We start from the raw sequence: 27500 nt of genomic DNA, 5'->3' as shown, positions 1-27500 counted from the left end.
GGAACATACTTCTCTACAGTCATAAATTAGTGAATGCTTTTCAGATCATTTCCTGTACAGAAGTAAGACACCGAGAGGTTTTGTTTCTTCTAAACACCCCTCTATATTCAACCCCTTATAAGATCGATCATACAGTGCCTTGCAAAAGTATTCTGAAAAAAATGTCAGTCTCTCGATGTGCAAAACTGATAGAGACATACCCCAAGCGACTTACAGCTGTAATCGCAGCAAAAGGTGGCGCTACAAAGTATTAACTTAAGGGGGCTGAATAATTTTGCACGCCCAATTTTTCAGTTTTTGATTTGTTAAAAAAGTTTGCAATATCCAATAAATGTCGTTCCACTTCATGATTGTGTCCCACTTGTTGTTGATTCTTCACACAAAAAATACAGTTTTATATCTTTATGTTTGAAGCCTGAAATGTGGCAAAAGGTCGCAAAGTTCAAGGGGGCCGAATACTTTCGCAAGGCACTGTATATACAGCTTTCATTTGCCCGCGACATTTCAAGTATCTGAGTCACTGACAAATGTGTTGACTCAGCACCTGGCAAAACCTGGCAATGTGTGGCCGAATTAAGACAAACTTTCTAGCAGCTAACAATTTTCCAGGATTATTCCTGAGCTTTAGGTGATGAGTCTTGTATAGATTGTGCCTACGGTGAGACTGTTCACCTGATATACATAACCCTCTATTATCTATCATAGAAAATCACCTCCCAGCTCTGGTTTACAGAGAGTCCTTGTATGAGGGCCGTTCATTCAACAGTCTCTCTCTCCCTGCCGAGTGAAACAGTGATCCCAGTCTGTCTCCTTTCTTCTCTGCCATCCATGTCTACTTCTAGCAGTTAGCAAGGGAAGAGGAGAGATAGGGATCTGTATAATAGCACTATGAACGCTGGTGATTCAACATTTGGCAGTTGACGAGATCCCTACTTTTCGGACAGACGATAATCGCTTGGTGGCCTCCCGAACAAAAGGCGGCCATTAGTTATGACAGAAGGTGCTTACGTTAAGTGGTAGCAGTTTGCTGGCAGGTTGGTACTGAATCGTGTTGGTTGACGCTGTGTGTCTCTTTCAGTGTCTGCCAGCATGGAACATTCCAGTGTGTGTTCCGTCCGTGTCCATCCATGTGCACAGCCTACGGGGACCGCCACTACAGGACCTTTGATGGTCTACTGTTTGACTACGTGGGAGTGTGTAAAGTCTACCTAGTAAAGGTATGATATTTGACTACGTTAGAGTGTGTAGTCTACCTAGTAAAGGTATGATATTTGACTATGTTGGAGTGTGTAGTCTACCTAGTAAAGGTATGATATTTGACTACGTTGGAGTGTGTAGAATACCTAGTAAAGGTATGATATTTGACTACGTTGGAGTGTGTAGTCTACCTAGTAAAGGTATGATATTTGACTACGTTGGAGTGTGTAGTCTACCTAGTAAAGGTATGATATTTGACTACGTTGGAGTGTGTAGAATACCTAGTAAAGGTATGATATTTGACTACATTAGAGTGTGTAGTCTACCTAGTAAAGGTATGATATTTGACTACGTTAGAGTGTGTAGTCAACCTAGTAAAGGTATGATGTTTGACTACGTTAGAGTGTGTAGTCTACCTAGTAAAGGTATGATATTTGACTACATTAGAGTGTGTAGTCTACCTAGTAAAGGTATGATATTTGACTACGTTAGAGTGTGTAAAGTCTACCTAGTAAAGGTATGATATTTGACTACGTTAGAGTGTGTAGTCTACCTAGTAAAGGTATGATATTTGACTACGTTAGAGTGTGTAGTCTACCTAGTAAAGGTATGATATTTGACTACGTTAGAGTGTGTAAAGTCTACCTAGTAAAGGTATGATGTTTGACTACGTTAGAGTGTGTAGTCTACCTAGTAAAGGTATGATATTTGACTACGTTGGAGTGTGTAGTCTACCTAGTAAAGGTATGATATTTGACTACGTTAGAGTGTGTAAAGTCTACCTAGTAAAGGTATGATGTTTGACTACATTAGAGTGTGTAGTCTACCTAGTAAAGGTATGATGTTTGACTACGTTGTAGTGTGTAGTCTACCTAGTAGAGGTATGATGTTTGACTACGTTGTAGTGTGTAAAGTCTACCTAGTAAAGGTACCAGAGCCACGTTTCCAGTAGTCAAGTTCGTGTATTTTTCCTCGTTATTTGATAATAAAATGGGATGACTAAATGTAATGCAAGAAATCTGTGAAAGTTAGATATCCGTATATGGATGAAGGGATTGATGAATAGACTGGCTTAGGGTTTAAATACTTAATATACAAGTTCACACATTTGGTAGTTTTCAGTAGCATAGTTCTGTCCTGGGTTAGCTTGCTCTTTTCATGTTGTTTTTCCTATCCCACCTTCAGAGCAGTGCTGATCTGATGATGAGTGTGACGGCTGAGAACGTGGACTGTTACGACAGCGGCGTCATCTGCAGGAAATCTCTACTCATCAACATTGGTAGATCTTTCATTGCGTTCGACGACGACAGTGGCAAACCAGTAAGTGCATGCTCCTGCTCCTTCTCCTGCTCCTGCTCCTGCTCCTGCTCCTTCTCCTGCTCCTGCTCCTGCTCCTGCTCCTGCTCCTGCTCCTGCTCCTGCTCCTGCTCCTTCTCCTGCTTCTGCTCCTGCTCCTGCTCCTTCTCCTGCTCCTGCTCCTGCTCCTGCTCCTGCTCCTGCTCCTGCTCCTTCTCCTTCTCCTTCTCCTGCTCCTGCTCCTGCTCCTGCTCCTTCCCCTGCTCCTGCTCCTGCTCCTGCTCATGCTCCTGCTCATGCTCCTGCTCCTGCTCCTGCTCCTGCTCCTGCTCCTGCTCCTTCTCCTTCTCCTGCTCATGCTCATGCTCCTGCTCCTGCTCCTGCCCCTGCTCCTGCTCATGCTCATGCTCCTGCTCCTGCTCCTGCTCCTGCTCCTGCTCCTGCTCCTGCTCCTGCCCCTGCCCCTGCCCCTGCCCCTGCTCCTGCTCATGCTCCTGCTCCTGCTCCTGCTCCTGCTCCTGCTCCTACTCCTGAACCTTACCAGGTAGCTTGCGGCTGGTGGTCCTACCAAGTCTGGCCACCGCTGGGATGCCTCCCAGTTTCCACTAGAGACTCGCTCGTTACTTGTTTGCTGACTTGCTTTCGATAGGGTTAATGTAACCTACAGTGTTATAAGAAATGTTTGATGAAAACATTACAGAGAGAAACTACCCTTAACCCCTTAACCCCTGACCCCTGACCCCTCAGACCCCTCAGACCCAATTAATATCACATTGCTATTGTCACACCTTACCAATTATAGCACAAATTTCACCTATTCAAGACTACCTTTTTCATGATCCCTGCCCTCTTCCCTGTCCTCCAGCTTGTCCTTTTCCCTGTCCTCCATCTTTACCTCTTCCCTGTTCTCTTCCCTGTCCTCCATCTTGTCCCCTCCCTGTCCTCTGTCTTGTCCTCTTGCCTGTCCTCCTCCCTGTCCTCGTCCTTGACCTCTGCTTTGTCCTCTTTCCTGTCATCTTCCCTGTCCTCTTCTCCCTCCTCTGACTTGTCCTCTTCCCTGTCCTCTTCCCTGTCCTCTGTCTTACCCTCTGTCCTTAATGAACAATAAACCATAAAGAAATTAGGTTAAAAAAATCACAGGGGGGCACTACCTCCGACCCCCCTGGCTCATCTCAACCTGTTCATCAGTATTGATCTAATTCCTGTCCATTGTCCTGTTTCCTGTCCTCCACCCTGTGTAGAACCCATCCAGTGTGATCGACTGGAGGCAGGAGATGTTCATATGGAGCGCTGGGCTCTTCACCATGGTCCACGTTCCCGAGGAGGACCTGACCGTGCTCTGGGATCGCAAGACCACGGTCCACATCCAGGCTGGACCACGCTGGCAGGTCAGGCACCATGGGTTGTTGGTGTTCCACATTCCTTACCCTAGAATACAATGGGGGCCCTGTCATTAAAAAGCAGCTGCTGTCTCCTATAGCAGTCTTTCTCAACCCAGTCCTCTGGATCCTACAACTGGCCGCACCTTATTCAACAAATCAACTAATCACCAAGCACTTGATTAGCACCATCAGGTCACTAACCCCGTGATTAGCACCATCAGGTCACCAAGCCTTTGATTAGCACCATCAGGTCACTAACCTCTTGATTAACACCACCAGGTCACTAACCTCTTCATTAACACCATCAGGTCACTAACCTCTTGATTAACACCATCAGGTCACTAACCTCTTGATTAACACCATCAGGTCACTAACCTCTTGATTAACACCATCAGGTCACTAACCTCTTGATTAACACCATCAGGTCACTAACCTCTTGATTAACACCATCAGGTCACTAACCTCTTGATTAACACCATCAGGTCACTAACCCCTTGATTAACACCATCAGGTCACTAACCTCTTGATTAACACCATCAGGTCACTAACCTCTTGATTAACACCATCAGGTCACTAACCTCTTGATTAACACCATCAGGTCACTAACCCCTTGATTAACACCATCAGGTCACCAACCCCTTGATTAGCATCATCAGGTCACCAACCCCTTGATTAGCACCATCAGGTCACTAACTCCTTGATTAACACCATCAGGTCACTAACCCCTTGATTAACACCATCAGGTCACTAACCTCTTCATTAACACCATCAGGTCACTAACCTCTTGATTAACACCATCAGGTCACTAACCTCTTGATTAACACCATCAGGTCACTAACCTCTTGATTAACACCATCAGGTCACTAACCTCTTCATTAACACCATCAGGTCACTAACCTCTTGATTAACACCATCAGGTCACTAACCTCTTGATTAACACCATCAGGTCACTAACCCCTTGATTAACACCATCAGGTCACTCACCTCTTGATTAACACCATCAGGTCACTAACCTCTTGATTAACACCATCAGGTCACTAACCTCTTGATTAACACCATCAGGTCACTAACCCCTTGATTAACACCATCAGGTCACCAACCCCTTGATTAGCATCATCAGGTCACCAACCCCTTGATTAGCACCATCAGGTCACTAACTCCTTGATTAACACCATCAGGTCACTAACCCCTTGATTAACACCATCAGGTCACTAACCTCTTGATTAACACCATCAGGTCACTAACCTCTTGATTAACACCATCAGGTCACTAACCTCTTGATTAACACCATCAGGTCACTAACCTCTTGATTAACACCATCAGGTCACTAACCCCTTGATTAACACCATCAGGTCACCAAGCCCTTGATTAGCATCATCAGGTCACCAAGCCCTTGATTAGCATCATCAGGTCACCAACCCCTTGATTAGTCTTCCAGTATTCATGTGAGTGCTGTGTTCAGGGCAAGCTGAGCGGTCTGTGATTGGTGTAATATTCATGTGAGTGCTGTGTTCAGGGCAAGCTGAGCGGTCTGTGATTGGTGTAATATTCATGTGAGTGCTGTGTTCAGGGCAAGCTGAGCGGTCTGTGATTGGTGTAATATTCATGTGAGTGCTGTGTTCAGGGCAAGCTGAGCGGTCTGTGTGGGAACTTTGACCTGAGGACGGTCAATGAGATGAGGACACCAGAGAACATAGACTCTGCCACGCCTCAGGAGTTTGGCAACAGCTGGACGGCAGCTGAGGCAAGTTTCGAAACCCCCACGGTCTATTCTCAGTGGATAGTGTGTGTGTATTAGTCTGTGTGTGTGTGTGTGTGTGTGTGTGTGTGTGCGTGTGTTCATACATGATACAGGTGTCTATTGTCAGTCTTCTAACGTTAGATATGTGTGTGTCCAGTGTGTTAACAGCCCAGACATCAGACACCCCTGCAGTCTGAACCCCCTGAGGGAGCCGTTCTCCAAGAGGCAGTGTGGAGTCCTGCTCAGCGAGGTCTTCCTGGTCTGCCACCCGGTGGTGAGTATGGAGTATGACAGCCAGCAGCTCAACCAATGGAGGGAGGGCTGTGTTGCGAGTGTGTGAGAGTGGGTATGCATACGCATGTGGATATCTGTTTCTGGATATGTGTGTGTGTGTGTGTGTATGTGTGTATGTGTGTATGTGTGTGTGTGTGTGTGTGTGTGTGTGTGTGTGTGTGTGTATGTGTGTGTGTGTGTGTGTGCAGAAGAGCATGCGTGCGTCTATACTGTGACATGCAGTTTCTCCCACTGCTGTTTCAGCTGTCTGTGTTGATGAGTACTGTGGGAGTGGTGTGTGAGGGGGGGGCGTGTTGGTTCTGGTTATTTGAGTCACCTCCCAGAGGCCGTTTGACTCACTGTAAAGCACAGACGTTAATCAGGATCTTACTGTCTTACTGCAGGCTGTCTCACAGATCTCTGTGTTGGTTGATGTTACTGTGGATGTTAGTATTACTGGGGCTTCTCTCAAGCCTGACATACACATTACATTACATAGCCCCCTACCCTCTGTCAGCTGGTCTGCTGTCCTATCTCTTCTCCACGTTACATAGCCCCCTACCCTCTGTCAGCTGGTCTGCTGTCCTATCTCTTCTCCTCATTACATAGCCCCCTACCCTCTGTCAGCTGGTCTGCTGCCCTATCTCTACTCCACGTTACATAACCCCTACCCTCTGTCAGCTGGTCTGCTGCCCTATCTCTACTCCACGTTACATAACCCCTACCCTCTGTCAGCTGGTCTGCTGCCCTATCTCTTCTCCTCATTACATAACCCCTACCCTCTGTCAGCTGGTCTGCTGTCCTATCTCTTCTCCTCAGTACATAGCCCCCTACCCTCTGTCAGCTGGTCTGCTGTCCTATCTCTTCTCCTCAGTACATAACCCCTACCCTCTGTCAGCTGGTCTGCTGTCCTATCTCTTCTCCACGTTACATAACCCCTACCCTCTGTCAGCTGGTCTGCTGTCCTATCTCTTTCTCCACGTTCTGTCAGCTGGTCTGTTGTCCTATAACATAGCCCCCTAGGCTCTGTCAGTTGGTATGCTGTCCTATCTCTTCTCCTCATTACATAGCCCACTACCCTCTGTCAGCTGGTCTGTTGTCCTATTCTCTTCTCCCCCTGTGCCATAACCCTACCCTCTGTCAGCTGGTCTGCTGTCCTATCTCTTCTCCCTCATTACATAGCCCCTGTGTTCTGTCAGCTGGTCTGCTGTCCTATCTCTCTCCTCATTACATAGCCCCCTACCCTCTGTCAGCTGGTCTGCTGTCCTATCTCTTCTCCCTTACGTTACATAACCCCCCCTACCCTCTGTCAGCTGGTCTGCTGTCCTATCTCTTCTCCTCATGTTAGTGGTCTGCTGTCCTATCTCTTCTCCCCATTACATAGCCCCTACCCTCTGTCAGCTGGTCTGCTGTCCTATCTCTTCTCCTCATTACATAACCCCCTACCCTCTGTCAGCTGGTCTGTGTCCTGTTACATAGCCCCCTACCCTCTGTCAGCTGGTCTGCTGTCCTATCTCTTCTCCACATTACATAACCCCCACCCTCTGTCAGCTGGTCTGTGTCCTATCTCTCTCCACCTTACATAACCCCTACCCTCTGTCAGCTGGTCTGCTGTCCTATCTCTTCTCCTCATTACATAGCCCAGGCCCTCTGTCAGCTGTGTCTGCTGTCCTGTGTGTTGTATCAGGCTCTTCATCCTGTGTGTTGTATCATTACAGGCTAGCCCCCATACCCTCTGTGTGTTGTATCAGCTGGTCTGCTGTCCTATCTCTTCTCCTCATTACATAGCCCCCTACCCTCTGTGTCAGCTGGTCTGCTGTCCTATCTCTTCTCCTCATTATCAGGCTGTGTGTTGTATCAGGCTGTGTGTTGTATCCCCAGGCTGTGTGTTGTATCCTCTCAGCTGTCAGCTGGTTCTTACTAAAGTTGTGTGTTGTATCAGGCTGTGTGTTGTATCAGGCTGTGTGTTATCAGGCTGTGTGTTGTATCAGGCTGTCATCCTGTGTGTTGTATCAGGCTGTGTGTTGTACAGGCTAATCAGGCTGTGTGTTGTATCAGGCTGTGTGTTGTATCAGGCTGTGTGTTGTATCAGGCCAGGCTGTGTGTTATCCTCAGGCTGTCAGGCTGTGTCAGGCTGTGTGTTGTATCAGGCTGTCAGGCTGTGTGTTGTATCAGGCTGTGTGTTGTATCTTCTCCTGTGTGTTGTATCAAAGTGTGTGTTGTATCAGGCTGTGTGTTGTATCAGGCTGTGTGTTGTATCAGGCTGTGTGTTGTATCAGGCTGTGTGTTACATCAGGCTGTGTGTTGTATCAGGCTGTGTGTTGTATCAGGCTGTGGCTGTGTGTTGTATCAGGCTGTGTGTTGTATCAGGCTGTGTGTTGTATCAGGCTGTGTGTTGTATCAGGCTGTGTGTTGTATCAGGCTCAGGCTGTGTGTTGTATCAGGCTGTGTGTTGTATCAGGCTGTGTGTTGTATCAGGCTGTGTGTTGTATCAGGCTGTGTGTTGTATCTGGCTGTGTGTTACATCAGGCTGTGTGTTGTATCAGGCTGTGTGTTGTATCAGGCTGTGTGTTGTATCAGGCTGTGTGTTGTATCAGGCTGTGTGTTGTATCAGGCTGTGTGTTGTATCAGGCTGTGTGTTGTATCAGGCTGTGTGTTGTATCAGGCTGTGTGTTGTATCAGGCTGTGTGTTGTATCAGGCTGTGTGTTATATCAGGCTACATCAGGCTGTGTGTTGTATCAGGCTGTGTGTTGTATCAGGCTGTGTGTTGTATCAGGCTGTGTGTGTTGTATCAGGCTGTGTGTTGTATCAGGCTGTGTGTTGTATCAGGCTGTGTGTTGTATCAGGCTGTGTGTTGTATCAGGCTGTGTGTTACATCAGGCTGTGTTTGTATCAGGCTGTGTGTGTATCAGGCTGTGTGTTGTATCAGGCTGTGTGTTATCAGGCTGTGTGTTGTATCAGGCTGTGTATTTGTATCAGGCTGTGTGTTGTATCAGGCTGTGTGTTCAGGCTGTGTGTTATCAGGCTGTGTGTTGTATCAGGCTGTGTGTTGTATCAGGCTGTGTGTTGTATCTGTGTGTTGTATCAGGCTGTGTGTTGTATCAGGCTGTGTGTTACATCAGGCTGTATCAGGCTGTGTGTTGTATCAGGCTGTGTGTTACATCAGGCTGTGTGTTGTATCAGGCTGTGTGTTGTATCATCAGGCTGTGTGTTGTATCAGGCTGTGTGTGTATCAGGCTGTGTGTTGTATCAGGCTGTGTGTTGGCTGTGTGTTGTATCAGGCTGTGTGTTGTATCAGGCTGTGTGTTGTATCAGGCTGTGTGTTGTATCAGGCTGTGTGTTGTATCAGCTGTGTGTTGTATCTGGCTGTGTGTTGTATCAGGCTGTGTGTTGTATCAGGCTGTGTGTTACATCAGGCTGTGTGTTGTATCAGGCTGTGTGTTGTATCAGGCTGTGTGTTACATCAGGCTGTGTGTTGTATCAGGCTGTGTGTTGTATCAGGCTGTGTGTTGTATCAGGCTGTGTGTTGTATCAGGCTGTGTGTTTATCAGTCAAACTATGTTCAGGCTGTATCAGGCTGTGTGTTGTATCAGGCTGTGTGTTGTATCAGGCAGTGTGTTGTATGGCTGTGTGTTGTATCATCAGGCTGTGTGTTACATCAGGCTATCAGGCTGTGTGTTGTATCAGGGCTGTATCAGGCTGTGTGTATCAGGCTGTGTGTTGTATCAGGCTGTGGCTGTGTTGTACATCAGGCAGGCTGTGTGTTCAGGCTATCAGGCTGTGTGTTGTATCAGGCTGTGTGTTGTATCAGGCTGTGTGTTGTATCATCAGGCTGTGTGTTGTTGTATCAGGCTGTGTGTTACATCAGGCTGTGTGTTGTATCAGGCTGTGTGTTGTATCAGGCTGTGTGTTGTATCAGGCTGTGTGTTGTATCAGGCTGTGTGTTATCAGGCTGTCAAAGGCTGTGTGTTGTATCAGGCTGTGTGTTGTATCAGGCTGTGTGTTGTATCAGGCTGTATCAGGCTGTGTGTTGTATCAGGCTGTGTGTTATCAGGCTGTGTGTTGTATCATGCTGTATCAGGCTGTGTGTTGTATCAGGCTGTGTATCAGGCTGTGTGTTGTATCAGGCTGTGTGTTGTATCAGGCTGTGTGTTACATCAGGCTGTGTGTTGTATCAGGCTGTGTGTGTTGTATCAGGCTGTGTGTTGTATCAGGCTGTGTGTTACATCAGGCTGTGTGTTGTATCAGGCTGTGTTGTATCAGGCTGTGTTGTATCAGGCTGTGTGTTATCAGGCTGTATCAGGCTGTGTGTTGTATCAGGCTGTGTGTTGTATCAGGCTGTGTGTTGTATCAGGCTGTGTGTTGTATCAGGCTGTGTGTTGTATCAGGCTGTGTGTTACATCAGGCTGTGTGTTGTATCAGGCTGTCAGGCTGTGTGTTGTATCAGGCTGTGTGTTGTATCAGGCTGTGTGTTGTATCAGGCTGTGTGTTGTATCAGGCTGTGTGTTATATCAGGCTGTGTGTTGTATCAGGCTGTATCAGGCTGTTGTTATCAGGCTGTGTGTTACATCAGGCTGTGTGTTGTATCAGGCTGTGTGTTGTATCAGGCTGTGTGTTGTATCAGGCTGTGTGTTGTATCAGGCTGTGTGTTGTATCAGGCTGCTGTGTGGTTGTATCAGGCTGTGTGTTACATCAGTATCAGGCTGTGTGTTGTATCAGGCTGTGTGTTGTGTGTGTTATCAGGCTGTGTGTTGTATCAGGCTGTGTGTTGTATCAGGCTGTGTGTTGTATGTTGTATCAGGCTGTGTGTTGTATCAGGCTGTGTGTTACATCAGGCTGTGTGTTGTATCAGGCTGTGTGTTGTATCAGGCTGTGTTTTTATCAGGCTGTGTGTTGTATCAGGCTGTGTGTGTTGTATCAGGCTGTGTGTTGTATCAGGCTGTGTGTTGTATCAGGCTGTGTGTTGTATCAGGCTGTGTGTTACATCAGGCTGTGTGTTACATCAGGCAGGCTGTGTGTTATATCAGGCTGTGTGTTGTATCAGGCTGTGTGTTGTATCAGGCTGTGTGTTGTATCAGGCTGTGTGTTGTATCAGGCTGTGTGTTGTATCAGGCTGTGTGTTGTATCTGGCTGTGTTGTATCAGGCTGTGTGTTGTAGGCTGTGTGTTGTATCAGGTTGTGTGTTGTATCAGGCTGTGTGTTATATCTGTGTGTTGTATCAGGCTGTGTGTTGTATCAGGCTGTGTTATATCAGGCTGTGTATCAGGCTGTGTGTTGTATCAGGCTGTGTGTTGTATCAGGCTGTGTGTTGTATCAGGCTGTGTGTTATATCAGGCTCAGGCTGTGTGTTGTATCAGGCTGTGTGTTACATCAGGCTGTGTGTTATCAGGCTGTGTGTTGTATCAGGCTGTGTGTTGTATCAGGCTGTGTGTTGTATCAGGCTGTGTGTTGTATCAGGCTGTGTGTTGTATCAGGCTGTGTGTTGTATCAGGCTGTGTGTTGTATCAGGCTGTGTGTTGTATATCAGGCTGTGTGTTGTATCAGGCTGTGTGTTGTATCAGGCTGTGTGTTGTATCAGGCTGTGTGTTGTATCAGGCTGTGTGTTGTATCAGGCTGTGTGTTGTATCAGGCTGTGTGTTGTATCAGGCTGTGTGTTGTATCAGGCTGTGTGTTGTATCAGGCTGTGTGTTATCAGGCTGTGTGTTGTATCAGGCTGTGTGTTGTATCAGGCTGTGTGTTGTATCAGGCTGTATCAGGCTGTGTGTTGTATCAGGCTGTGTGTTGTATCAGGCTGTGTGTTGTATCAGGCTGTGTGTTGTATCAGGCTGTGTGTTGTATCAGGCTGTGTGTTGTATCAGGCTGTGTGTTGTATCAGGCTGTGTGTTGTATCAGGCTGTGTGTTGTATCAGGCTGTGTGTTGTATCAGGCTGTGTGTTACATCAGGCTGTGTGTTGTATCAGGCTGTGTGTTACATCAGGCTGTGTGTTGTATCAGGCTGTGTGTTGTATCAGGCTGTGTGTTGTATCAGGCTGTGTGTTGTATCAGGCTGTGTGTTGTATCAGGCTGTGTGTTACATCAGGCTGTGTGTTGTATCAGGCTGTGTGTTACATCAGGCTGTGTGTTGTATCAGGCTGTGTGTTACATCAGGCTGTGTGTTGTATGTGTGTTACATCAGGCTGTGTGTTGTATCAGGCTGTGTGTTACATCAGGCTGTGTGTTGTATCAGGCTGTGTGTTGTATCAGGCTGTGTGTTGTATCAGGCTGTGTGTTGTATCAGGCTGTGTGTTGTATCAGGCTGTGTGTGTTGTATCAGGCTGTTGTATCAGGCTGTGTGTTGTATCAGGCTGTGTGTTACATCAGGCTGTGTGTTGTATCAGGCTGTGTGTTACATCAGGCTGTGTGTTGTATCAGGCTGTGTGTTGTATCAGGCTGTGTGTTGTATCAGGCTGTGTGTTTGTATCAGTGCTGTGTGTTGTATCAGGCTGTGTGTTGTATCAGGCTCAGGCTGTGTGTGTCAGGCTGTGTGTTGTATCAGGCTGTGTGTTGTATCAGGCTGTGTGTTGTATCAGGCTGTGTGTGTTGTACATCAGGCTGTGTGTTGTATCAGGCTGTGTGTTGTATCAGGCTGTGTGTTGTATCAGGCTGTGTGTTGTATCAGGCTGTGTGTTGTATCAGGCTGTGTGTTGTATCAGGCTGTGTGTTGTATCAGGCTGTGTGTTGTATCAGGCTGTGTCAGGCTGTGTCAGGCTGTATCAGGCTGTGTGTTGTATCAGGCTGTGTGTTGTATCAGGCTGTGTGTTGTATCAGGCTGTGTGTTGTATCAGGCTGTGTGTTGTATCAGGCTGTGTGTTGTATCAGGCTGTGTGTTACATCAGGCTGTGTGTTGTATCAGGCTGTGTGTTGTATGTGTGTGTTGTATCAGGCTGTGTGTTGTATCAGGCTGTGTGTTGTATCAGGCTGTGTGTTACATCAGGCTGTATCAGGCTGTGTGTTGTATCAGGCTGTGTGTTACATCAGGCTGTGTGTTGTATCAGGCTGTGTGTTGTATCAGGCTGTGTGTTGTATCAGGCTGTGTGTTGTATCAGGCTGTGTGTTGTATCAGGCTGAGTGTTGTATCAGGCTGTGTGTTGTATCAGGCTGTGTGTTGTATCAGGCTGTGTGTTGTATCAGGCTGTGTGTTGTACCAGGCTGTGTGTTGTATCAGGCTGTGTGTTGTATCAGGCTGTGTGTTGTATCAGGCTGTGTGTTGTATCAGGCTGTGTGTTGTATCAGGCTGTGTGTTGTATCAGGCTGTGTGTTGTATCAGGCTGTGTGTTGTATCAGGCTGTGTGTTGTATCAGGCTGTGTGTTGTATCAGGCTGTGTGTTGTATCAGGCTGTATCAGGCTGTGTGTTGTATCAGGCTGTGTGTTGTATCAGGCTGTGTGTTGTATCAGGCTGTGTGTTGTATCAGGCTGTGTGTTGTATCAGGCTGTGTGTTGTATCAGGCTGTGTGTTATATCAGTGTATCAGGCTGTGTGTTGTATCAGGCTGTGTGTTGTATCAGGCTGTGTGTTGTATCAGGCTGTGTGTTGTATGTATCAGGCTGTGTGTTGTATCAGGCTGTGTGTTGTATCAGGCTGTGTGTTGTATCAGGCTGTGTGTTGTATCAGGCTGTGTGTTATCAGGCTGTGTGTTGTATCAGGCTGTGTGTTGTATCAGGCTGTGTGTTGTATCAGGCTGTGTGTTGTATCAGGCTGTGTGTTGTATCAGGCTGTGTGTTGTATCAGGCTGTGTGTTACATCAGGCTGTGTGTTGTATCAGGCTGTGTGTTGTATCAGGCTGTGTGTTGTATCAGGCTGTGTGTTGTATCAGGCTGTGTTTGTATCAGGCTGTGTGTTGTATCAGGCTGTGTGTTGTATCAGGCTGTGTGTTGTATCAGGCTGTGTGTTCAGTGTGTGTTGTATCAGGCTGTGTGTTGTATCAGGCTGTGTGTTGTATCAGGCTGTGTGTTGTATCAGGCTGTGTGTTGTATCAGGCTGTGTGTTGTATCAGGCTGTGTGTTGTATCAGGCTGTGTGTTACATCAGGCTGTGTGTTGTATCAGGCTGTGTGTTGTATCAGGCTGTGTGTTGTATCAGGCTGTGTGTTGTATCAGGCTGTGTGTTGTATCAGGCTGTGTGTTACATCAGGCTGTGTGTTGTATCAGGTGTGTTGTATCAGGCTGTGTGTTGTATCAGGCTGTGTGTTGTATCAGGCTGTGTGTTGTATCAGGCTGTGTGTTGTATCAGGCTGTGTGTTGTATCAGGCTGTGTGTTGTATCAGGCTGTGTGTTATCAGTATCAGGCTGTGTGTTGTATCAGGCTGTGTGTTGTATCAGGCTGTGTGTTGTATCAGGCTGTGTGTTGTATCAGGCTGTGTGTTGTATCAGGCTGTGTGTTGTATCAGGCTGTGTGTTGTATCAGGCTGTGTGTTGTATCAGGCTGTGTGTTACATCAGGCTGTGTGTTGTATCAGGCTGTGTGTTGTATCAGGCTGTGTGTTGTATCAGGCTGTGTGTTATCAGTGTGTATTTGTATCAGGCTGTGTGTTGTATCAGGCTGTGTGTTGTATCAGGCTGTGTGTTGTATCCAGGCTTGTATCAGGCTGTGTGTTGTATCAGGTGCTGTATCAGGCTGTGTGTTGTATCAGGCTGTGTGTTGTATCAGGCTGTGTGTTGTATCAGGCTGTATCAGGCTGTGTGTTGTATCAGGCTGTGTGTTGTATCAGGCTGTATCAGGCTGTGTGTTGTATCAGGTTGTGTGTTGTATCAGGCTGTGTGTTGTATCAGGCTGTGTGTTGTATCAGGCTGTGTGTTGTATCAGGCTGTGTGTTGTATCAGGCTGTGTGTTGTATCAGGCTGTGTGTTGTATAAGGCTGTGTGTTGTTCAGGCTGTGTGTGTATCAGGCTGTGTGTTGTATCAGGCTGTGTGTTATCAGGCTGTGTGTTGTATCTGGCTGTGTGTGTACATCAGGCTGTGTGTTGTATCAGGCTGTGTGTTGTATCAGGCTGTGTTGTATCAGGCTGTGTGTTGTATCAGGCTGTGTGTTGTATCAGGCTGTGTGTTGTATCAGGCTGTGTGTTGTATCAGGCTGTGTGTTGTATCAGGCTGTGTGTTGTATCAGGCTGTGTGTTGTATCAGGCTGTGTGTTGTATCAGGCTGTGTGTTGTATCAGGCTGTGTGTTGTATCAGGCTGTGTGTTGTATCAGGCTGTGTGTTGTATCAGGCTGTGTGTTGTATCAGGCTGTGTGTTACATCAGGCTGTGTGTTGTATCAGGCTGTGTGTTGTATCAGGCTGTGTGTTGTATCAGGCTGTGTGTTACATCAGGCTGTGTGTTGTATCAGGCTGTGTGTTGTATCAGGCTGTGTGTTATCAGGCTGTGTGTTGTATCAGGCTGTGTGTGTTGTATCAGGCTGTGTGTTGTATCAGGCTGTGTGTTGTATCAGGCTGTGTGTTGTATCAGGCTGTGTGTTGTATCAGGCTGTGTGTTGTATCAGGCTGTGTGTTGTATCAGGCTGTGTGTTGTATCAGGCTGTGTGTATCAGGCTGTGTGTTGTATCAGGCTGTGTGTTGTATCAGGCTCAGGCTGTGTGTTGTATCAGGCTGTGTGTTGTATCAGGCTGTGTGTTGTATCAGGCTGTGTGTTGTATCAGGCTGTGTGTTACATCAGGCTGTGTGTTACATCAGGCTGTGTGTTGTATCAGGCTGTGTGTTACATCAGGCTGTGTGTTGTATCAGGCTGTGTGTTGTATCAGGCTGTGTGTTACATCAGGCTGTGTGTTGTATCAGGCTGTGTGTTGTATCAGGCTGTGTGTTAGGGCTGTGTGTTGTATCAGGCTGTGTGTTGTATCAGGCTGTGTGTTGTATCAGGCTGTGTGTTGTATCAGGCTGTGTGTTGTATCAGGCTGTGTGTTGTATCAGGCTGTGTGTTGTATCAGGCTGTGTGTTATCAGGCTGTGTGTTGTATCAGGCTGTGTGTTGGCTGTGTGTTATCAGGCTGTGTGTTGTATCAGGCTGTGTGTTATATCAGGCTGTGTGTTGTATCAGGCTGTGTGTTGTATCATCAGGCTGTGTGTTATATCAGGCTGTGTGTTGTATCAGGCTGTGTGTTGTATCAGGCTGTGTGTTGTATCAGGCTGTGTGTTGTATCAGGCTGTGTGTTGTATCAGGCTGTGTGTTGTATCAGGCTGTGTGTTACATCAGGCTGTGTGTTGTATCAGGCTGTGTGTTGTATCAGGCTGTGTGTTGTATCAGGCTGTGTGTTATATCAGGCTGTGTGTTGTATCAGGCTGTGTGTTGTATCAGGCTGTGTGTTATATCAGGCTGTGTGTTGTATCAGGCTGTGTGTTGTAACAGGCTGTGTGTTGTATCAGGCTGTGTGTTATATCAGGCTGTGTGTTGTATCAGGCTGTGTGTTATATCAGGCTGTGTGTTGTATCAGGCTGTGTGTTGTATCAGGCTGTGTGTTGTATCAGGCTGTGTGTTACATCAGGCTGTGTGTTGTATCAGGCTGTGTGTTACATCAGGCTGTGTGTTGTATCAGGCTGTGTGTTGTATCAGGCTGTTTGTTGTATCAGGCTGTGTGTTGTATCAGGCTGTGTGTTGTATCAGGCTGTGTGTTGTATCAGGCTGTGTGTTACATCAGGCTGTGTGTTGTATCAGGCTGTGTGTTACATCAGGCTGTGTGTTGTATCAGGCTGTGTGTTGTATCAGGCTGTGTGTTACATCAGGCTGTGTGTTGGCTATCAGGCTGTGTGTTACATCAGGCTGTGTGTTGTATCAGGCTGTGTGTTGTATGTGTGTTACAGGCTGTGTGTTGTATCAGGCTGTGTGTTGTATCAGGCTGTGTGTTGTATCAGGCTCATCAGGCTGTGTGTTGTATCAGGCTGTGTGTTACATCAGGCTGTGTGTTGTATCAGGCTGTGTGTTGTATCAGGCTGTGTGTTGTATCAGGCTGTGTGTTACATCAGGCTGTGTGTTGTATCAGGCTGTGTGTTGTATCAGGCTGTGTGTTGTATCAGGCTGTGTGTTGTACATCAGGCTGTGTGTTGTATCAGGCTGTGTGTTGTATCAGGCTGTGTGTTGTATCAGGCTGTGTGTTACATCAGGCTGTGTGTTGTATCAGGCTGCAGGCTGTGTGTTGTATCAGGCTGTGTACTACCATATCCCTGTGTGTTGTATGCTAGTGGACAACAGTCAGGCTGGGTCTGTGTGTGTAAATCAGGCTGTGTGTCCTGTGTGTTACATCAGGCTGTGTGTTGTATCAGGCTGTCCAGGCTGGACGGCTGACATCAGGTTCTGTGTGTTGTATATGAACTGTTACTGGTGGACAACAGATAAAGGTTCCTTCCTGTCTCCTCCTGTCCAGGTGGGCTGTAGTCTGGCAGATACGTGCGGCTGGGGACTGTGAGTGTTTCTGTACCAGCGTGGCAGCCTACGCCCACCGATGCTGTCACCAGGGTGTCACCGTGGACTGGCGATCTCCGTCGATCTGCCGTAAGTCTGCGGCTATGAGCGGGCAATGAGTGGCCAACGGGCAGGCACCGGGTACACTACCCATTCAATGGGTGGTATGGGAGTGTGTGGGACCAGCTGAAATGGCACTCTGTGTTCAGACAAATGCCCCTGAACAGGCAGTTATCCCCACTGTTCCCAGGCCGTCGTTAAAAATAAGAATTTGTTCTGAACTGACTTGCCTAGTTAAATAAAGGTAAATAAAATATGTAATTAACTACAGTTTATAATTTCATTCCACTAACGACTCTTTCTGTTTGTCTTTTCAGCCTACGATTGTGAATACTACAACAAAAGGTACATACAGCATCTTATCTCAAACTCTTCCTATTTGTCAAATAAAAAATCTAATTTCTCCAAGAATCAAATCAATGACTGAACCTCGGAAGTTTAATGTGCATTGTCTTTAAGAATTTGCTCCAAACATTTCATCATGATCAATGTGTAAAGGCACTTCATTGTTAAACCACATGGGGGCAGAGTGTCTGCACAGTCCTGGGGCCCCATTGTCGATGTCAGCCATACAGCGAAGGATTCCTCCTAACAGTGTTCCTCTCCTCTGTCTTGTAGTTCTGGGTAAAGGCCCCTACAGGCTGGTGACCTACAGGGAGAGGGACACGGTGCTGGCAGCCAACAGGTCCAGTGGGACAGTGTTCCCTAAGAAAGGAGACCCTGCTGCGGCTGGCTTCCTGTCCCTCTTCATGATGACCCCTGGGCTCAGCAGAGCGCGTCCGCATGGTGAGCAGCGCAGAGGAAACAGAGTCACTGCCAGGCCTCGTCACACCAGTCTAATGCAATGGCCATTTCCTTGTCCGTCCTCGTCACACCAGTCTAATGCAATGGCCATTTCCATGTCCGTCCTCGTCACACCAGTCTAATGCAATGGCCATTTCCTTGTCCGTCCTCGTCACACCAGTCTAATGCAATGGACATTTCCTTGTCCGTCCTCGTCACACCAGTCTAATGCAATGGCCATTTCCATGTCCGTCCTTTCACACCAGTCTAATGCAATGGCCATTTCCATGTCCGTCCTCGTCACACCAGTCTAATGCAATGGCCATTTCCTTGTCCGTCCTCGTCATACCAGTCTAATGCAATGGCCATTTCCATGTCCGTCCTCGTCACACCAGTCTAATGCAATGGTCATTTCCATGTCCGTCCTCGTCACACCAGTCTAATGCAATGGCCATTTCCTTGTCCGTCCTCGTCACACCAGTCTAATGCAATGGCCATTTCCTTGTCCGTCCTCGTCACACCAGTCTAATGCAATGGCCATTTCCATGTCCGTCCTCGTCACACCAGTCTAATGCAATGGCCATTTCCATGTCCGTCCTCGTCACACCAGTCTAATGCAATGGCCATTTCCTTGTCCGTCCTCGTCACACCAGTCTAATGCAATGGCCATTTCCATGTCCGTCCTCGTCACACCAGTCTAATGCAATGGCCATTTCCTTGTCCGTCCTCGTCACACCAGTCTAATGCAATGGCCATTTCCTTGTCCGTCCTCGTCACACCAGTCTAATGCAATGGCCATTTCCATGTCCGTCCCGTCACACCAGTCTAATGCAATGGCCATTTCCATGTCCGTCCTCGTCACACCAGTCTAATGCAATGGCCATTTCCTTGTCCGTCCTCGTCACACCAGTCTAATGCAATGGCCATTTCCATGTCCGTCCTCGTCACACCAGTCTAATGCAATGGCCATTTCCTTGTCCGTCCTCGTCACACCAGTCTAATGCAATGGCCATTTCCTTGCCCGTCCTCGTCACACCAGTCTAATGCAATGGCCATTTCCATGTCCGTCCCGTCACACCAGTCTAATGCAATGGCCATTTCCATGTCCGTCCTCGTCACACCAGTCTAATGCAATGGCCATTTCCATGTCCGTCCTCGTCACACCAGTCTAATGCAATGGCCATTTCCTTGTCCGTCCTCGTCACACCAGTCTAATGGAATGGCCATTTCCATGTCCGTCCTCGTCACACCAGTCTAATGCAATGGCCATTTCCATGTCCGTCCTCGTCACACCAGTCTAATGCAATGGCCATTTCCTTGTCCGTCCTCGTCACACCAGTCTAATGCAATGGCCATTTCCATGTCCATCCTCGTCACTCCAGTCTAATGCAATGGCCATTTCCTTGTCCGTCCTCATCACACCAGTCTAATGCAATGGCCATTTCCTTGTCCATCCTCGTCACACCAGTCTAATGCAATGGCCATTTCCATGTCCGTCCTCGTCACACCAGTCTAATGCAATGGCCATTTCCATGTCCGTCCTCGTCACACCAGTCTAATGCAATGGCCATTTCCATGTCCGTCCTCGTCACACCAGTCTAATGCAATGGCCATTTCCTTGTCCGTCCTCGTCACACCAGTCTAATGCAATGGCCATTTCCATGTCCGTCCTCGTCACACCAGTCTAATGCAATGGCCATTTCCTTGTCCGTCCCTCGTCACACCAGTCTAATGCAATGGCCATTTCCATGTCCGTCCTCGTCACACCAGTCTAATGCAATGGCCATTTCCATGTCCGTCCTCGTCACACCAGTCTAATGCAATGGCCATTTCCATGTCCGTCCTCGTCACACCAGTCTAATGCACTGGCCATTTCCTTGTCCGTCCTCGTCACACCAGTCTAATGCAATGACCATTTCCATGTCTGTCCTCGTCACACCAGTCTAATGCAATGGTCATTTCCTTGTCCGTCCTCGTCACACCAGTCTAATGCAATGGCCATTTCCATGTCCGTCCTCGTCACACCAGTCTAATTTAATGGCCATTTCCATGTCCGTCCTCATTTTACTTCCTCCTCCATAAATAACACTCTGCATTCCTAGGCTTCCTCCTACCCCAACGTCCAGTCATTAAAAAGTTTTTCAGTCCCTGTCCTCTTGTCTAATGAAGTCTTCCAGTCCCTATCCAGTCCCTGTCCAGTCCCTGTCCTCTGGTCTAATTAAGTCTTCCAGTCCCTATCCAGTCCCTGTCCAGTCCCTGTCCTCTGGTCTAATGAAGTCTTCCAGTCCCTATCCCCATCCAGTCCCTATCCAGTCCCTATCCAGTCCCTATCATCTTGTCTTATTAAGTCTTCCAGTCCCTATCCTCTCGTCTAATTAAGTCTTCTAGTCCCTATCCCATCCCTATCCAGTCCCTATCCAGTCCCTATCCTCTGGTATAATTAAGTCTTCCAGTCCCTATCCAGACCCTATCCTCTGGTCTAATACAGTCCTTATCCAGTCCCTATCCTCTGGTCTAATACAGTCCTTATCCAGTCCCTATCCTCTGGTCTAATACAGTCCTTATCCAGTCCCTGTCCTCTGGTCTAATGAAGTCTTCCAGTCCCTATCCACTGGTCTAATGAAGTCTTCCAGTCCCTATCCACTGGTCTAATGAAGTCTTCCAGTCCCTATCCTCTGGTCTAATGAAGTCTTCCAGTCCCTATCCAGTCCCTTTCCACTGGTCTAATGAAGTCTTCCAGTCCCTATCCAGTCCCTATCCTCTGGTATAATGAAGTCTTCCAGTCCCTATCCAGTCCCTATTCACTGTTCTAATGAAGTCTTCCAGTCCCTATCCACTGGTCTAACGAAGTCTTGCAGTCCCTATCCACTGGTCAAGTGAAGTATTCCAGTCCCTATCATCTGGTCTAAGGAAGTCTTCCAGTCCCTATCCAGTCCCTATCCTCTGGTCTAATGAAGTCTTCCAGTCCCTATCCACTGGTCTAATGAAGTCTTCCAGTCCCTGTCCAGTCCTTATCCTCTGGTCTAATGAAGTCTTCCAGTCCCTATCCAGTCCCTATCCTCTGGTCTAATGAAGTCTTCCAGTCCCTATCCACTGTTCTAATGAAGTCTTCCAGTCCCTATCCACTGGTCAAGTGAAGTCTTCCAGTCCCTATCCTCTGGTCTAAGGAAGTCTTCCAGTCCCTATCCAGTCCCTATCCTCTGGTCTAATGAAGTCTTCCAGTCCCTGTCCACTGGTCTAATGAAGTCTTCCAGTCCCTGTCCACTGGTCTAATGAAGTCTTCCAGTCCCTATCCCTATCCAGTCCCTATCCAGTCCCTATCCAGTCCCTATCATCTTGTCTAATTAAGTCTTCCAGTCCCTATCCTCTCATCTAATTAAGTCTTCCAGTTCCTTTCCCATCCCTATCCAGTCCCTATCCTCTGGTATAATGAAGTCTTCCAGTCCCTATCCAGTCCCTATCCTCTGGTATAATGAAGTCTTCCAGTCCCTATCCTCTGGTATAATTAAGTCTTCCAGTCCCTATCCCGACCCTATCCTCTGGTCTAATGAAGTCTTCCAGTCCCTATCCACTGGTCTAATGAAGTCTTCCAGTCCCTATCCACTGTTCTAATGAAGTCTTCCAGTCCCTATCCACTGGTCTAATGAAGTCTTCCAGTCCCTATCCACTGGTCTAATGAAGTCTTCCAGTCCCTATCCTCTGGTCTAATGAAGTCTTCCAGTCCCTATCCAGTCCCTTTCCACTGGTCTAATGAAGTCTTCCAGTCCCTATCCAGTCCCTATCCTCTGGTATAATGAAGTCTTCCAGTCCCTATCCAGTCCCTATTCACTGTTCTAATGAAGTCTTCCAGTCCCTATCCACTGGTCTAATGAAGTCTTCCAGTCCCTATCCACTGGTCAAGTGAAGTCTTCCAGTCCCTATCCTCTGGTCTAAGGAAGTCTTCCAGTCCCTATCCAGTCCCTATCCTCTGGTCTAATGAAGTCTTCCAGTCCCTATCCACTGGTCTAATGAAGTCTTCCAGTCCCTGTCCAGTCCTTATCCTCTGGTCTAATGAAGTCTTCCAGTCCCTATCCAGTCCCTATCCTCTGGTCTAATGAAGTCTTCCAGTCCCTATCCACTGTTCTAATGAAGTCTTCCAGTCCCTATCCACTGGTCAAGTGAAGTCTTCCAGTCCCTATCCTCTGGTCTAAGGAAGTCTTCCAGTCCCTATCCAGTCCCTATCCTCTGGTCTAATGAAGTCTTCCAGTCCCTGTCCACTGGTCTAATGAAGTCTTCCAGTCCCTGTCCACTGGTCTAATGAAGTCTTCCAGTCCCTATCCCTATCCAGTCCCTATCCAGTCCCTATCCAGTCCCTATCATCTTGTCTAATTAAGTCTTCCAGTCCCTATCCTCTCATCTAATTAAGTCTTCCAGTTCCTTTCCCATCCCTATCCAGTCCCTATCCTCTGGTATAATGAAGTCTTCCAGTCCCTATCCAGTCCCTATCCTCTGGTATAATGAAGTCTTCCAGTCCCTATCCAGTCCCTATCCACTGTTCTAATGAAGTCTTCCAGTCCCTGTCCACTGGTCTAATGAAGTCTTCCAGTCCCTATCCACTGGTCTAATGAAGTCTTCCAGTCCCTATCCCTATCCAGTCCCTATCCAGTCCTTATCCAGTCCCTATCATCTTGTCTAATTAAGTCTTCCAGTCCCTATCCTCTCATCTAATTAAGTCTTCCAGTTCCTATCCCATCCCTATCCAGTCCCTATCCTCTGGTATAATGAAGTCTTCCAGTCCCTATCCAGTCCCTTTCCACTGTTCTAATGAAGTGTTCCAGTCCCTGTCCACTGGTCTAATGAAGTCTTCCAGTCCCTATCCACTGGTCTAATGAAGTCTTCCAGTCCCTATCCCTATCCAGTCCCTATCCAGTCCTTATCATCTTGTCTAATTAAGTCTTCCAGTCCCTATCCACTGTTCTAATGAAGTCTTCCAGTCCCTATCCACTGGTCAAGTGAAGTCTTCCAGTCCCTATCCTCTGGTCTAAGGAAGTCTTCCAGTCTCTATCCAGTCCATATCCTCTGGTCTAATGAAGTCTTCCAGTCCCTGTCCACTGGTCTAATGAAGTCTTCCAGTCCCTATCCACTGGTCTAATGAAGTCTTCCAGTCCCTATCCCTATCCAGTCCCTATCCAGTCCCTATCCAGTCCCTATCATCTTGTCTAATTAAGTCTTCCAGTCCCTATCCTCTCATCTAATTAAGTCTTCCAGTTCCTTTCCCATCCCTATCCAGTCCCTATCCTCTGGTCTAATGAAGTCTTCCAGTCCCTGTCCACTGGTCTAATGAAGTCTTCCAGTCCCTATCCACTGGTCTAATGAAGTCTTCCAGTCCCTATCCCATCCCTATCCAGTCCCTTTCCTCTGGTATAATGAAGTCTTCCAGTCCCTATCCAGTCCCTATCCTCTGGTATAATGAAGTCTTCCAGTCCCTATCCACTGGTCTAAGGAAGTCTTCCAGTCCCTATCCAGTCCCTATCCTCTGGTCTAATACAGTCCTTATCCAGTCCCTATCCACTGGTCTAATGATGTCTTCCAGTCCCTATCCCGTCCCTGGACTGTGTTTGGAGTGAGCCTCTTTTCCCAGTGAAAACACTGATTGTAGAGATGCCCTCGTGTTGACTCTGGGAGGAAGACAGACTGGGGTTCAGCTTCCCAAATCCAAATACAGCAACCTGAGTCTCAGTCACCAATCAGGCTGTACTAATGGCTAGTCAGGCTGTAGTGATGGCTTGTTAGGCTGATGGCTAGTTAGGCTGATGGATAGTCAGGCTGTAGTGATGGCTAGTCAGGCTGTAGTGATGGCTTGTTAGGCTGATGGCTAGTTAGGCTGATGGATAGTCAGGCTGTAGTGATGGCTAGTCAGGCTGTAGTGATGGCTTGTCAGGCTGTAGTGATGGCTAGTCAGGCTGTAGTGATGGCTAGTCAGGCTGTAGTGATGGCTAGTCAGGCTGTAGTGATGGCTAGTCAGGCTGTAGTGATGGCTAGTCAGGCTGTAGTGATGGCTAGTCAGGCTGTAGTGATGGCTTGTCAGGCTGTAGTTATGGCTAGTCAGGCTGTACTGATGGCTAGTCAGGCTGTAGTTATGGCTAGTCAGGCTGTAGTTATGGCTCGTCAGGCTGTAGTGATGGCTCGTCAGGCTGTAGTGATGGCTTGTCAGGCTGTAGTGATGGCTAGTCAGGCTGTAGTGATGGCTAGTCAGGCTGTAGTGATGGCTAGTCAGGCTGTAGTTATGACTAGTCAGGCTGTAGTTATGGCTCGTCAGGCTGTAGTGATGGCTAGTCAGGCTGTAGTGATGGCTAGTCAGGCTGTAGTTATGGCTAGTCAGGCTGTAGTGATGGCTAGTCAGGCTGTAGTGATGGCTAGTCAGGCTGTAGTTATGGCTAGTCAGGCTGTAGTGATGGCTAGTCAGGCTGAAGTTATGACTAGTCAGGCTGTAGTGATGGCTAGTCAGGCTGTAGTTATGACTAGTCAGGCTGTAGTGATGGCTAGTCAGGCTGTAGTTATGGCTAGTCAGGCTGTAGTGATGGCTAGTCAGGCTGTAGTGATGGCTAGTCAGGCTGTAGTTATGGCTAGTCAGGCTGTAGTTATGGCTAGTCAGGCTGTAGTTATGGCTCGTCAGGCTGTAGTTATGACTAGTCAGGCTGTAGTGATGGCTAGTCAGGCTGAAGTTATGGCTCGTCAGGCTGTAGTGATGGCTAGTCAGGCTGTAGTGATGGCTAGTCAGGCTGTAGTGATGGCTAGTCAGGCTGAAGTTATGGCTCATCAGGCTGTAGTGATGGCTAGTCAGGCTGTAGTTATGGCTAGTCAGGCTGTAGTTATGGCTAGTCAGGCTGTACTGATGGCTAGTCAGGCTGTAGTGATGGCTAGTCAGGCTGTAGTTATGGCTAGTCAGGCTGTAGTGATAGCTAGTCAGGCTGTAGTTATGGCTAGTCAGGCTATAGTGATGGCTAGTCAGGCTGTAGTTATGGCTAGTCAGGCTGTAGTTATGGCTAGTCAGGCTGTAGTTATGGCTAGTCAGGCTGCCAGGAGGAGTTATCAGCTAGACTGCAGCTAGAAGTATTAGCTAGCCTAGACTGTTTTAGCTAGCCTAGATTGTTTTAGCTAGCCTAGACTGTTTTAGCTAGGCTAGACTGTTTTATCTAGGCTAGACTGTTTTATCTAGCCTAGTGTTCTACATTTATCTGAGCACTAAGGTGCTAGCCTGACCTGGGTCACATACGGTACCCAGGCGTAAAGAGCTCAGATAGTTTTTTTAAAAACCTTTATTTAACCAGAAAAGACCCTTGATGTTGAGGTTCCTATATTGGTGATCAACTTTTCCTCTAGACACGTCCCTGGTGTCGTTCGAGGCGTCCGATCGGCCCAACTACTTCCTGGCTGTGGACAGCAGCGGCCATCTTACACTGACCAAGTGGGAGGAGAGTGAAGCATTCTGGGCTGTGGCTACCTTCACGCTGCACCGTGACACCTGGATCCAGGGTTATGATTCTCTGGAGGCTTTGGCCAGACCGGGATTCTTCCTCCACTACATGCTGTCCTGGATTCACCTCATGAAGTACAAACACACCGACGGATTCCCGCAAGGCCACGCTCTTCAAACTGACAGGTACGTGGGATGGACTGGAGGTCTGGGAAGGTTGACGTGGGAAGGAAAGGAAGAGCTATGTAAATGAACAGTTAAAGGTTGTCTTGTCGAATGAGATTCCATTTATGCCATCTATTTTGATATTATATATATTTTTCAAATGAAAACTGCCACTTGTGACCATTTAATGGTCTTCTTATGGTCTTCTAGCTTTTGGTTGAACTCCTCGAGCTTTTGCCATGTTATGCTTGTCCCCTCCGATGCAACCCAATACTTACTGTATGTATCAGAGATGGTTGACAGCTGAGGTTTAGAGACAAAGACTTTGTAGTTTAGGCTACTAACCCCCTGGTCTAACCTCCTGCTGCAGCCCCTCCACCCTGCCAACCCCCACAACCCCCTAACCATGGCCCCACCAGCGTGCGTACTCGGTTTGTAAAAACAACCATTTAGCCCGTTAATGGTCTCTTTGTGAGGGCAGCCATGTTTTGCACTGTAATGACAAGCCCTCTGCAGCTGTCTCCCGGCACACTCCCACCTCGCAGCAGAACGACAGATTTTGTCAGTGGCGAGTGGCGAGTGGCTGATGTGTGCCTTTAATCACAGACACGTTGAGATATGGAGGGATGGAAGGGTGGCGTGCTAGGTCAGCGTCAGACCAGGCCCCCCCAGACCAGGCCCCCCCAGATCAGGGTCCCACCAGGCTCACGGCTGTTCCAAAACAAAAACCGACCAGCCCTTCCAGTATACGGCTTCCAGAGAAGGAGCTTTGCCGTGACTAATGCCCAGGGTCGGAGTCTTTGACTGGGGGGAAGAGAGAACAGAGAGGGGGTGGTCAGACACTAGGCAGGGGTGGTTTTTATTTGATCCAAGAAACAACTTCACCATTTGGAGAGTATTTCTGTTCACAATCTAGTAAAGTGATTTGTGAATCATAGTTCAGGTACAAATGTATGTTAGAGTTAGTGAGGTCTAGAGAGTTCTGCTCTTTTTCTGTCTCCACGGTTTGCTGCTCCCGATGCAGGCTGGGTAATTACTGGGGCTAAAAATATGTCAGCCATTTGTTTTAGGAGCATAGCAGAGTCCACACAGGCTGGCAGAAACAGATTGGGTTACTCTCTGACAGCAGTGGATGCCGGACATAGTTGACCAGGAGAGATCCAGAGAGGTTAGGCAGAGTCCAGACGATAGTCGACCAGGAGACCAGGAGAGGTCCAGAGAGGTTAGGCAGAGTCCAGACGATAGTCGACCAGGAGAGGTCCAGAGAGGATAGGCAGATTCCAGACGATAGTCGACCAGGAGACCAGGAGAGGTCCAGAGAGGTTAGGCAGAGTCCAGACGATAGTTGACCAGGAGAGGTCGAGAGAGGTTAGGCAGAGTCCAGACGATAGTCGACCAGGAGAGGTCTAGAGAGGTTAGGCAGAGTCCAGACGATAGTCGACCAGGAGAGGTCTAGAGAGGTTAGGCAGAGTCCAGACGATAGTCGACCAGGAGACCAGGAGAGGTCCAGAGAGGTTAGGCAGAGTCCAGATGATAGTTGACCAGGAGAGGTCGAGAGAGGTTAGGCAGAGTCCAGACGATAGCCGACCAGGAGAGGTCCAGAGAGGTTAGGCAGAGTCCAGACGATTGTTGACCAGGAGAGATCCAGAGAGGTTTGGCAGAGTCCAGACAATAGTCGACCAGGAGAGGTCTAGAGAGGTTAGGCAGAGTCCAGACGATAGT

The 27500-nt window shown here is 47.9% G+C and overlaps 1 protein-coding gene across 1 annotated transcript in view; it reads left to right on the top strand.

Moving 5' to 3' along the window:
• The window catches only part of LOC135531497 (otogelin-like), a gene marked incomplete at its 3' end in the record, with an annotated part of 126313 nt that overhangs the window by 71644 nt on the left and 27169 nt on the right, over window positions 1-27500 (top strand). The window contains 11 exon segments of the mRNA XM_064959526.1: window positions 1079-1217; window positions 2383-2517; window positions 3735-3881; window positions 5500-5619; window positions 5774-5950; window positions 17277-17305; window positions 17307-17404; window positions 17692-17719; window positions 17970-18160; window positions 25520-25770; window positions 25772-25799. Of these exon segments, the coding sequence (XP_064815598.1) occupies window positions 1079-1217; window positions 2383-2517; window positions 3735-3881; window positions 5500-5619; window positions 5774-5950; window positions 17277-17305; window positions 17307-17404; window positions 17692-17719; window positions 17970-18160; window positions 25520-25770; window positions 25772-25799 (1343 nt within the window).

This window comes from Oncorhynchus masou, unplaced genomic scaffold, assembly GCF_036934945.1.
Source record: "Oncorhynchus masou masou isolate Uvic2021 unplaced genomic scaffold, UVic_Omas_1.1 unplaced_scaffold_1604, whole genome shotgun sequence".
Taxonomy (NCBI): Eukaryota; Metazoa; Chordata; class Actinopteri; order Salmoniformes; family Salmonidae; genus Oncorhynchus; species Oncorhynchus masou.
This window is presented reverse-complemented; position numbering and strand designations above follow the sequence as displayed.